The sequence below is a fragment of the Gekko japonicus genome, unplaced genomic scaffold (assembly GCF_001447785.1).
Source record: "Gekko japonicus isolate JY-2015 unplaced genomic scaffold, Gekko_japonicus_V1.1 scaffold75, whole genome shotgun sequence".
Classification (NCBI taxonomy): Eukaryota; Metazoa; Chordata; class Lepidosauria; order Squamata; family Gekkonidae; genus Gekko; species Gekko japonicus.
In genome coordinates, this window is record NW_015173124.1 from 1,650,412 (window position 1) to 1,663,661 (window position 13,250).

At 41.1% G+C, this 13,250-nt stretch overlaps 1 protein-coding gene across 1 annotated transcript in view; it reads left to right on the top strand.

Annotated features, from left to right (window-relative positions):
• The first annotated feature begins 1,018 nt into the window (after positions 1 to 1,018).
• LOC107119471 (riboflavin-binding protein-like) overlaps positions 1,019 to 13,250 on the top strand; it is a 15,588-nt gene continuing 3,356 nt past the window's right edge. The window contains exons 1-3 of the mRNA XM_015421948.1: positions 1,019 to 1,160; positions 4,302 to 4,401; positions 11,965 to 12,093. Of these exons, the coding sequence (XP_015277434.1) occupies positions 1,019 to 1,160; positions 4,302 to 4,401; positions 11,965 to 12,093 (371 nt within the window). The remainder of the gene's footprint in view (positions 1,161 to 4,301; positions 4,402 to 11,964; positions 12,094 to 13,250) is intronic.

Below are 13,250 nucleotides of genomic sequence, written 5' to 3' on the forward strand. Positions count from 1 at the left end.
CAGGCTTCCTCAAGAAGCAGTGGGCTTTCCTTCTTTGGAGGTTTTCAAACAGAGGCTAGGCGACCATCGGACAGCAATGCTGATTCTGTGAACTTAGGCAGATCATGAGAGGGAGGGCAGGAAGGGTTGCCTCAGTGCTGAGTTCTTGTGGCCCTTTCTTACACACCCATGGAAATGCTGATCGACACTTTGGGGTCAAGAAGCAATTTTTCTCCAGGCCAGTTTGGCTGGAAATCCTGGAAGTTTTTTGTCATCTTCTGGGCATGGAATAGCAGTCACTGTGGGTGTGGAGGGGGAGGTATTTATGAATTCTGCATTGTGCAGGGGGTTGGACTAGATAACCCTGGAGGTCCCTTCCAGGTCTATGATTCTATTTGTGTTCCAGGAAAGAGCCCACAACACACTCCTTTGCTACCATTTTCCTTCATGCTTTGTAGGGACAGAGCTGTTCTAATGCCTTAGAATGCGATACAGGGAAGAGGTGGGAGTGCCATCACCCCCTCCTTTGTGCCCTGAAAAAGGCTTTTGTGCCCAAAGTGTTAGTCAAGTCTAGTCTTATTCCCCTGTTATGCTTCTCTGATTAACTGAGACTGTTTTCCAGATCGCTCTGTGGCAGTGGAGGCAATGAGGCACACTCTCAAGCTTTAACAGGATGGCACTGGGCCTCCTTCATCATCTTGTGGGTCTCCCTTAGATGGTAAAATTAGCCATGCCAACTGGGTGTCAGAGCTGGCATCAGTATACCCCAAGGTATACTTGGACCCAGCTACTTAGAATGTTACTGCCAATATAGACAATGTGCTGATAGTAAGCTATCCATCTGGTACACACACTCTGACTGTACCTAAGGTTCGTATGTGGCATTGAGAGGGCAAGTCAGCAAACATTCTTGTGCTTTGTTGTTCCTCTGTTGCACTGTAGTAGCATTTCTTTCTGAAATTAGTTTGAACTGGAATATCATCTTTTGACTGGAATATCTTTTTATACAGGACTATTACAAACAAAGGAAAAGAAAAATATGTTGAAGTTTTCGGTGTTCCTACTGTTTGCCATCTTAGCAGTGTCTGCCAGCAAAAGGCCACGATGTCTAAAAGGTCCTACTCACAAGTCCAGAGCCACCCCAGAGACCGACATGCTGGAATGCACCTTATATGAGAAATGTAAGACCAGCATAAGCTATGGAAGACCATTTGCAAAACTATTTAACTGTCCTCTCTGCTTAGAGTTGCCAGGAGGGCAACCAGCCAGGGATGGGGGGACTTACCGGGAGCAAGAGGGATGCCCAACCGACATTGCAGTGATGTGTCTGTCACTTCTGAAATGACCCAGAAGTCAGCAACATATAGTAAATTTGGCTTCTACCATATAGTTTTGGCCGAAGTACCAGAGCATCGCCCCAACATCACTGATGTGATGACATCACTTTTGGGTCATGTCAGACTCATTACTGCAACATTGGCTGGGCCTCGCTCTTTTTTGGGCTAAGTCCCTCTGCTGGCCAGCTGATCAGTGGTGGGGTGATGGGGCCTGGCAGCGATGGTCCCCGCCTCCACTGGGGGGTCTGGCAACCCTATCTCTACTGCCATACACATTAGCTTGAGGTCCTTGGAGAGTCATTATACCTGAATTGATGTATTCTTATTTGTGGACTATCCAGATCCCTTCTCCTTTTGACCTTAGTTACAAAATTCCTATTTGCTTGTGTGCTTCAGCCCATGTGTTAATAGGGTTACCAGCCTCAAGGTAGGGGCTAGAGATCTCCTGCTATTTCAACTAATCTCCAGGTGACAGAGATCAGCTCACTTGGAGAAAATGGCCACTTTAGAAGTTGGACTCTATGGCATTACACTCCATTGAAGTCCATGCCCCTCCAAAACCCCACCCTCCTTGGGCTCTAGCCCCAAAGTCTCCAGGTATTTCCCAACCCAGAACTGGCAACCCTATGTTTTAACTCTATTATCACTTTCTTCAGAGTTGATTATATGCTGTTGTAATGAATAATGTGATTCCCAGATGCCTGGGACTTCTATATCAGGGTCTTGCTTGCTAATGGGATTCAGCCCTGACTGAATGGGAAATTGTCTTATAGTTAGATATGGAACTGTCCTTCTCAAAGTCTTGACGGTTATGGAGCTTTGTTTTGTTAATGTCACTTGTGTTGTCAATTGATATCTCTTTTTTCATGTAGGAGTGGTATGTGCTGCAGTCCTGGAGTGGTGGAACCCACACCTTTTACTTTTTAAAAAGTGTTTATGATATGAAGGGCCTATTGTTCTAGGAACAGTGGGCTCTCTTGGTGGTTAACTTGTTGTCTCAGAGTTAACTGGTTGCTTCCGTGTTTGAATAATATGGTAGCGGAGCAGTCAATCTTTAAATATTAAAATAGTTCCCAAAAAAGTAAGGAGGAGGATGGGTTATAGTTGAATTGCTTTTCCCAGAAGATGTCACTGACATTTTCCCATAGTCAGTGGGGACACTGGCACACAACCACAATTGACATATCTTTAATTTTTTATGCAATGAAAATACTAACAAAAGGTGGAAATTATGTTTTCTAGCATAGCAAATATTGTGGTTTATTGCTGGGAAATGTCACGTTCCTACATTTCTGGGGGCTATTATTCAAATTATAAAAGGTTGTATATTATTAGTTGTTGTAGATTTTCCAGGCTGTATGGCCGTGGTCTTGGCATTGTAGGTCCTGACATTTTGCCAGCAGCTTGACTGGCATCCTCAGAGGCATGACACAGAAAGATGGAGTACCCTCTGTGTCAAGATGAGAAGAAAAATGGTAGGCAGGTAATTTATATCTACTCAGGAACGTGGGGTAGGGCTGAGTCATTATCTTGTAGGAGTTCCCCAGGCTGTGACATGCTAATATAGGAGCTTTCACAGCCTGGGGAACTCAGCCCTACCCCACCTTCCTGAGTAGATATAAATTACCTGCCTACCATTTTTTTTTTCAGCTTGACAAAGAGAGTACTACATCTTTCTGTGTTATACCTCTGAGGATGCCAGTCACAGCTGCTGGTGAAACGTCAGATCCTACAATGCCAAGACCACGGCCATACAGCCCAGAAAATCTACAACATCTAATGAACTCCGGCTGTGAAAGCCTTCGACAACACGTTGTATCTATCATATTTAGATGTGCAAGGGGAAAAAGCATTAGAGACAAAATATGTTCCTCATGACTCACTAGGCCATCCTGTAAGCAGAATTTACTACAAAAAAGTACAAATATTATTGGAGAGATTACAACTGTAATCTCTCCAATAATATTTGTACTTTTTTGTAGTAAGTTCTGCTTACAGGATGGCCTAGTGAGTCATGAGGAACATATTTGCTTATGCTGAATCTTGTTTTAAAACATGGGTTAAACTAATACTTAATGGACCAATATATATTGGAAATGCAAAACACTAAGAAAGGGTTCTATTTTCTGCACATACTTATTCCGAATCAAACTGCTCTCACAAAATGCAAAATTCAGCAGATTCTACAAGACTGATCAAGTTAGGATATCAAGGTAGTATATAATTTTCATACATGAGGCTTAGATTCTAGGGTTGCCAACCTCCAGGCAGGGCCCTGGTGATCTCCTGGAATTACAACTGAGCTCCAGACTATAGAGATCAGTCCCACTGGAGAAAATAGCTGCTTTGGAGGGTAGACTCTACATACATTATGCTCCACCTGCTGAAGTCTCTTCCTTCCCCAAACACCACCCACCCCTTGATCCACCCCCAAATCCCCAGAAATTTCCCAGTCTGGAGTTGACAACCCTACCTGGAGTAAATGGTAGCTGCCCTCCCCAGGCAGCATCCCAAAATTCCCAAGAATTCCCAAACCATAGCTGGCAATACTACTAATGGATATGGAATGCCACACAGAATGGGAGCAAAGCCCAAACTTTCTGGGTGAAGTTGCTGTTTGTTCTAAGGGTCAGGCAGAATACAATGTAGCTTAAAGCAATTGTGTGGGACTGGCATGCGCTATAAGCCTAATAATATTCTTTTGCATCAAAATTATGGAAGTCCAAATTTTAGTCCTCTATTCTGAAATGTTAAACTCTTGTTCTGTAGGCAAACAGATGCCAGTACAAATATATAATTAGAGTTAACTTATCATGTCCAGTGTTCAAACTGAAATGAAATTACTTTGTAAATCTTTCTTTTATAAACTCTTCCCAATTTTAACTACATTCATACTGGGGATAGTATTCTGATTCTTTGAAGTTACAATTGTGTGTTTAAAGAAACAGCTCTTCTTTTGAGATCATTGCTTTTGATTCTCTTCAGCCTCTTGTTGCCATGCACACTTTACAAAGGAGTTGGCTCAATCACCAGTAATTAAAGTACAAAACACCTACTGGAACAGATGTGGGAATCTCAGTGAATCGTAAGTCCCTTGTTACTTTTTCTCTGAGTGTATTCTAATTAGTTCAAGGTTTCTTGTAGGCAGACACCAGCAGAACTCAGTGGAAAAAACAGCATGGTTGGTACCTTTTTTTTCTTAGCCTAGTTTGTATGCCTTTTAGCTGCTGCACACTATGCAGAAATTCAGCAGATTAAGGTTTTCTTTATGTGGTGATAACAGATGTTTAAACGTGCAGGAGCCGTGCCAGAAGAGAAAGATGCAGCCCACCTTCATACCTTATTTTGGCTTAATATTTCCTTTTATGATTTTCTTAACAGATCTTATTATCAGAGCATATCAGGTTTACACAGAGGAAAAAGCTATATATAGGTTAAAGGGGACAGAATAGATTTTAAAAGTAAAGGGGTAACAATATATATAAAAAAACTGAAATTGAAAATAAAGAATATTCTGAAAGATAATGATGGGTGTTATTTTTTTAATGCTGTCCTCGGGGTAGGAAAGTAACTTTAGGTACAATTTATGCCCCAAATGATAAGCAGAAAATATTTTTTCAAAAAGTGTTCACTAAACTGGGAGATTTTGCTGATGGGGAAGTAGTGGTTGGGGGAGGAAAGTTTCTTCTACTGAATGAGCTTGTAGCACAGAAACAGAAGGAAGGCATTGATTTATTTTTTACAGTAAACACAGCAAATTAATTTATCTCATTGTAGGAGACTGGCAAAGCCTATTTGTCAATGTATTAGTTTGTATTAGAATGATATTAATAAACAAAAAGAAGGATTTAAATGTGAGGAAAGATTTTATAACGCAGAGAGAAAACAATTTTGGGGGGCATTGTGCTAGAGAAAAGTCAATTGGAAATACTAGAAGCTGATGAAACAAATAAGAAGATGGTATTTACACAGCCAAGATTTTTTCAGTTTAGTCATAAAGCAGCTAGATTATTAGCTACTAAGATCAGAGGGAGGAAAGCTAAGAAGTTGATTTTGGGTATTAAAACAAAGGATGGTAACTTTATGACACAAACTAGATATATTCTGCAAGCATTTGAGACATTTAATAAAAGGCTTTATAAACCACAGAATTCTTCAGTACATTGTATTGAAACTTTCTTGACAAAATTAAATATTCCAAGACTGTCAATGACTGAGAAGGAGGAACTAGACAAGGCAGTTATAGAGAAGGGAATTAAAGGGGTTATGAATTATTTTATTTTAAAAAGGAAAGCCCCTGCCCAGATGGTTTTACAGCAGAATTTTATCACCATTTTGCTAAAGGTCTTCGATGGCCATTGACCAATGCTATAAATGAAGGTGGTAGGAAGTGCCATCAAGTCACAGCTGACTTATGTTGACCCTGTATGGTTTTCAAGGCAAGAGACCAGCAGAGGTGGTTTGCCATTGTCTGCCTCTGCATAGAGGCCCTGGACTTCTTTGGTGGTCTCCCATCAGAGTATTAATCAGGGCCAACCCTGCTTAGCTTCCAAGATCTGACAAGATCAGGCTAGCATAGGCTAACCAGTTCAGGGCAATGCTATAAATAATTTATTGGAAAATGGGAAATTCCCACATTGCTTCAAGTAGAGCGGGCTTATACTTCAACCTAAAGTAGAAAAAACAGTAAAATAGTTGTTTCATACTGCCCAATGAGTCCATTAGATTATGATTATAAGATACTAACAACAATTTTAGCAGACTGAAAAAATATTTCTATTTCCTATGATCAGTCTGGCGTTCTACCAGGCAGACAGCTATCATCAAATATAAGGAGATTATCTAATATAATAATATAAATAAGACAAAAAATCCAGTTGCTATTATCTTCCTTGATGTGGAGAAAGTCTTCAACCAGCTAGAACATATTTGATAGCTTTAGGTTAGGGTTACCAAGTCTGGGTTGGAAAATACCTGGAGACTTTGGGGTTGGATCCAGGAGAGGGCAGGGTTTGGGCAGGGGAGGGGCCTCAGCATAGTACAATGCCATAGTCCACCCTTCAAAGTAGCCATTTTCTCCAGAGGAGCTGATTATTTCTGTCAGCTGGGGATCAGTTGTAAAAGTGGGAGATCCCCAGGACCCACCTGGAGGCTGGCAACCCTACTAGGTTTTGGTCAATATTTTATTATTTGGATATACCTTATATACACTGAAGTGTATGCTCAGATTATTTATTTATTTTACAAAATTTATACCTTTTCTGTTGTCATAACGGCCACCAAAGCCGCTAACAAATTACAAACATGCATCATAAAATCATAACTTAAAAACCATTAAAACCAAAACCCAATATCATTAGAACCAGGGGTCATTTCATAGAAAAAGAGCTAGGGGAACTCATTAGCATAACTCATTAGCATATGCCACACCCCCTGACATCACCGGAAGTGTGTCATGAGGCCACACCCTCTGACATCACCAGAAGTGTGTCATAAGGCCACACACCTCGCCCCCAACGGTCCCAGCCGCCGCCAGCCTTGCAGCTCCACTGCCAAGCCCCATGAGGGGCCCGGCGGTGGACCTGCAAGGCCGGCGGGAGTGCGAGGAAGCCCCGCGAAGGCCCTCCCTGGCCCCAGGCAGGCAGGGGTGGGGAGAGGCAGGGAGGAAGCAACTTACCCTCCCTCTTCTCCTGCCTCCTCCTGGCTGAATGAGGGCCGTAAGCGGAGCGGCCGTAAGCAGGGGGCGGGGCTTCGTCATGTGCCCCGCCCCCCGTACCTCACCCGGGGGAACTGCAATCCCCCGCGATCCCCCCTGAAATGACCCCTGATTAGAACCCTTAAAACTGAGCTGGAGTACACAACAACAATTAAAACATTGGGTGGGAAAGAGGGATCACTGAGGGAATGCCAAAGAAACAGAGGGGACTTAATTTGCTGGTGGAAGATGACAACAGAAGGGAACAGAAGAGAGTTCCAGCGTTTTAGCACCATAGCTGAGAAGGCCCTCTCGTGGGTTACCACCTGCCTACTCTTAGAAGGTGGGGACACCCAAAGCAGAGCCTTAGAAGATTAATTAAGTGGCTGAGTAGGTCCATAAGGGTGGTTCTTCAGGTATCTTGATCCTAAACTATACAGAGCTTTAAAGGCTGACACCAGCACCTTGAAATGTGAACGTATGAAGCTGCCTTATACTGAACTGGTCCATCAAAGTCTATATTGTCTACTCAAGCTGGCAGTGGCTCTCCAGAGTCTCAGGCTGAGGTCTTTCACATCACCTTTGACCTGGACCTTTTAGCTAGAGATTGAACCAGGGACCTTCTGTATGCCAAGCAGATGCTCTACTACCACTAAGACACAGCAGCTCCCCAACTGTACACTGAAACAAGTCAGGAAAAAGTATAAATAAGAACTATATGCCCCCAGTCTTGGACTATAGCCCATTCTACTCAACATCCTGGCTGCAGCATTCTGCACCAACTGAAGTTCACCAACACTTTTCAAGGGCAGCACATGGCAATAATCTAATCTAGCTATTACCAGGGTGTGCACCACAGTGGCCAGATCTTTTCTTACTGGGAAAGGTCACAACTGGCTAACCAGTCAAACTGGTAAAAGGTACTTCTGGCCACAGCTGCCACCTGCTTATCCAGCTGTGCATCTGAGTCAAACAGCACCCTCTAGAATATGGACCTGGTACTTCAAGGGGAGTACAACCCCATCCAGAATAGATAACACCTTAAATCCTGGGTCAGACCTTCCACTCACCAGTAGCACTTCAGTCTTGTCAGGATTAACCTTCAGTTTATTATTCCACATCTACTCCAAAACTGCCACCAGGCACCGGTTCAGAGTTTCAACAGCCTCCATTGGATCAGCCAGAAGTGTGAGATAAAGCTGAGTGTTATCCACATATTGGTGACAAGGACAACCCAGCCCAAATCTCTGGATGACCTCATCCAGCAGTTTCATGTACATGTTGATGAATGGAACGTTGTCAAACAGTTTTATAATGTCCGGGGGAACCAGATAGGGGTGCCCCTTTTCAGCCTTACCCTTTGTAATCCCCTTAGAACCTTTGGTAATATGCATTAGAGGTAACAAATATATTAAAGCAAACAGGCAAGCATGTATATAAGTTAAACTGTATGAAGATGATATACTTTTATTACAGACTTTCAAAAGTCTTGCAAAGTGTTAGCAGATAGTATTAAAGAATATAACAGTTTGATGGGGTTTATCTGAGATTCTACTCTATAACATAGATGAAGCTAGTATAGATCAAGGTTGTTTTTGGAAGCCTATGAAGATAAATCCAAATTTCATGAATTATTTAGATGTGTCCATACCTAGAAGCAGGACAGATTCAGTAAGGCTTAACTTAAATCCTTTAACTATCAAAATCCATGCAAAATGTGCAATTTGGTCATCTGTACTAACTGGTAAAAGCACTATAAAAATGGTAATATTGCCAGAAATCTTTTCCTTTAAGAAATGTGTTTGCTCCCACTCCTGGATATACACAAGAAAAATGACAAAGATTGCTTAATCATTTTTATATATATATAATTTTTATTGATTTTCTTCCTACACACCACAAAACTATAACCTACAAAACTAAAACTACAAAGAGAGTAACAAGAACCTTTGATAAGCTAATCAAACGCTTTGGATATATCTCTACATGTTAATAATTACATTCAGTTCTTTAAAATCTAATAAAAGCGTTCAAATAGAAAGAACATAAAGGCATTTTAGTATGACATCACATCTGGTTAATAATATGTGTAGATTAAATGTCAACACAGTGGATCACAGATGTTCACTTAGTTTTCTTCTTAGCTTTGGTTTTCTTCTTCTTTTGCCAGGGGAGATTTACTTCAAATGTTTTAGGAGCTCCATCTCCTAAATCCGAATCCGAGTCAGAGTCAAAGATTCCACCCAAAGATACGGACGTAGCTGTAGAAGATGAACTATCCGTATCGGATTTCTGTTGTTCGCTGTTTTTTCCCCGTTGCCTTCTCTTCCTCTGCTCCATTTCTTTGTTTGGTTGAAGATTTTTGTAGTTTAAGAAAGAGTTCTGCTTTTAATAGAGAGTCAATCTTTTCCTTCTTGTCCTTAAAGTCCTTCTGGAAAAATCCATCTGTATTGGACATTGTTCTTTTGGAGGAATGCTGTAATATTTCTCTACTGCTTCCTTTTCTTGCGTATTTCATATGGAACGTCTTTCAATATTTTTATCTCCTCTTCTTGAATTTTGACTGTTGTCGCTGTAGATGCTTTGAGTATTGAGTCTCTTATTGATCTTTTTGCAAATTTTACAAAATTTTCCCCTGGGAGATTATTATTTTTTACAAACTCTGAATAGGTTCTGTAGATCATATCAATGTCTGCTTGTAGTAGTTCAGGTTTGTTATTGATTAGGGGGGGCCATTGCTTCGCTTATAATTTCTCTTAAGTTCTCATCTTTTTTCTCTGGCACCTCTTGAAATCTCAAGATGAAAGAGATCTTTCCATTTGTAGCTGTAGAAGTTGTCGCTTTTCAGAAGTTCTTTCTTTTTCCACTTTGTCCATTCTTTGGTCTATTTCTTTGGTCTTAATTTCAACCTTTTTTATCTTTTTGGCTGACTTCTCCGATTTGACTGCAGTTTCCTTGAGCTCTTTCTGTAAAGTGTTGAATTTTTGGTTGAGGTTCGTAAACTGGTCCAGCAGAGGGCGCATGGCTTCGGAAATTGCAGTAGCTAACTCGCTGGTATTTCCTGGTCTTGTGACTGGTGATGCTGTGCTGGCATTTCCTGTAGAGCCTCTGCCTCTGGACGCCATTTTAGTCCCACACTGAGACATTGTTTATACTTAGGTAAAAGTTTATAAAAGTTCTGAGATCTTTTCTATGTTGTAAATGATTCACTCAGATGTATTCCGCTTTAATCGCCTGGGTCTGGCAAGCTTCTATGCTCTAATTTCGCTACTTGGTAGGGTTCTGCCTCCACAAGCCCCCCCCCCTTGTCTCTTTGAAGCTACACCAATTCGCTGTGACGATTTCTTCCACCTCCCTTTTTATATATGTCTTTCTTTTTGCCACTTAACTCACTGTTTGTTTAATCGCTGGATCACTTTTTCTCGTAGATTTTCTTTTTAGTTAAGTCCTTGTACGCTCTGGTCCGGTAACGTCTCTGAGTGCCATTGCTGGCCTCGGGACCACGGGACCTACCAGAGCAAAAAGGAGCATTGTGCACCGAAGCCGAAACTTCGAGAGTGGCCCCTTCAGAGCTCCAGGCTAGAAGCTCCCTCCCAGAGCTTCATGGGGAGGTCGGGACCATCCGATCCCCCTCCTTGCTCCCCCGATCCAACTTGCCCCCATCAGAATTTGATGGGGTGCGACTGTCGCGAGTCGCCGTCCACCGGAAGTGACTCGCTTAATCATTTTATATGGGAGGAGAAAAAACCTAGGGCCAGAGGTAAGATTATGCATAGTGGTTAAAAAAAAAGAGGTTCTGGACCACCAGATCTATTATTCTGCTATAGGGCAGCTAGACTGCAATTGATTACAGACTGGGTAAGATATCAAGAAGATATGGCCTTACTGGCAGATGAACAAGAATATATAAGAGCTAGATTCGAGTCCAGCAGCACCCTAGAGACAAACAAGATTTTCAGGGTATAAGCTTTCAAGTGTCAAAGCTCTCTTTATCTGATGAAAATCATGTTGGTTTCGAAGGTGCTACTGGATCAATGGTATGTGTCACCCTCTGGTTATCTAAAGTCTGTAATAAGATAAATAGTAAATGCTGATTCTATTCTGCTTTTTAGAATATGCTGATTTTCAGCATGTTTGGTGGGGTTGCTGCAGAGCTTAGATTTAAAGCTGTGTGTGAAATCTGGAATATTATTCTTCTGTTTGAACCAGTTTTTTATTAAATTGTGTTATAGCAGGCCAATCACTCATAGAAAATTATTGTTTAATTTACCTAACAATCTGTCAGTTGCACAGAGAAGAATATCTAATAATTAAAAGTCACAATGTGGAATTTAAGCAGAAATAGAACAAGGAAGATTCCTGTGAAGGGTATGTGTTTCATATTGTAATAGATTTTCAGCATGTTTGGTGGGGTTGCTGCAGAGCTTAGATTTAAAGCTGTGTGTGAAATCTGGAATATTATTCTTCTGATTGAACCAGTTTTTTATTAAATTGTGTTATAGCAGGCCAATCACTCATAGAAAATTATTGTTTAATTTACCTAACAATCTGTCAGTTGCACAGAGAAGAATATCTAATAATTAAAAGTCACAATGTGGAATTTAAGCAGAAATAGAACAAGGAAGATTCCTGTGAAGGGTATGTGTTTCATATTGTAATAGATTTGATTACAGAATAATTGGCCATTTAAAATGGAGGCAGTCAAAAATATTAGAACATGGTACTGGCACATTGCTGTCCTATATACCAAAGCCCATAAGCATGTGTGAGACTGCCAGTGCAAGAGGCTAAGCAGCAGGTCCTTAAATTTTGACTGAATAGCTTAATCTATTGTGCTGCATACCAAGAAAATGATTCGGGAAATGCAGGCTGATTGCTGCATGGAGAAATGTACGTACAGTTATGTGGTGGTTGTTATATGAAAAACAATTACTGTTTCTCACACCATAACAGCTGCGAGAGTTACATGAAGAAGATGGAGTGCTTTTACAGGTGTTCACCACTTGCTGCTCACTGGGCAGATGACAACTACTCAGCTGGTCTTGACTCCGTTCCCATCTGCCAAAAGTTCTGTGATGGCTGGTAGGTTCTGTGATGGTTTATACTAATAAAACAAATGCAGAGTCTCCAAGTTTTTATGTTCAAAGGTAAATTTTGATTTGCAGTTAACATTTGCCCTTCTTTCTCCTTATTCATAGCATAAACAGTTAGCGGCGGAAGAAAACTGTTGTTTAGATCTGATACAAAAATCTGATAAAATATATAAAGTGGACTTTATCTGGAAAAAAAATTAAGGCACTGTGCCAAGTTTTCCTCTTTCTTTCTTTCTTTGGGTCAGAATTGCCTGCTTCCAAAACTCAGCTATCAGGAGATGGAGAGCCCTTGGGGCAGCTTTCCTTTCCAACTAACCTGCCAAAGAGTTCTTGGATGGTTACAGAAGAAATTGTGGACTTGGTGCATTTAATAATTATCACTACAGACATCAAGAATAGTTTTAAATGAAAACAGATTTTGGGTGGAAATTGGATTTGGGGGGAAAGTATTCTGCCCCCTGCCCCATTTCACTAGTTTGAAACACCATATGGTTCTTCAGATATCCTATTCTTCAGCCTCCTGGAATGCCTTGAAACTTGATTATCTCAAGCATCTTTTAAAAATGAAAGGACATTGTAACTGGCTACATAAGTGGCCATGTTACTGTTGGTTCAGCAACTACTGCAAATACTACCAGCCAGATTCAATAGATAATGAGATCCCCATGTCTTTAATAGTTCAACAGAGCCGAGAATTTCAGCAGGTGCCATTGTATTTGCCATTGTCTTTGCATGGCCAGAGAAGCTGCAGCTAAAACATGTCTCTCTCCTTCACAAGAATGAAATATGTTATCTGTGGAATCTGGCCATCACTCATTGAAGTTTTAATCAGCCAGCTAACCTAGTTGGGAATCCTATTCTCTTGAGAAAGGGAAGCCTTTGGTACTTGGGCCTGATTTATACATGAGGTAGAAGAATTTTATTTAAGCTGCACTGCAATCTGTGCAAAGTACCTACATGTGCTTAGTTAGCATGTCCAGCACAGTATCTGCAGAGATCAATAGTGTATAAGGTAAGCATGTATGGCTACATAGAGCAGCTTATCCATGATCCTGCTCCCGCTTAACAAGATGATCAGGAACACACTGACTGCTGCCTTCTTTCAACCAAACACAAGAGCAGGGACATCAGTCTGAACAAGTGTTG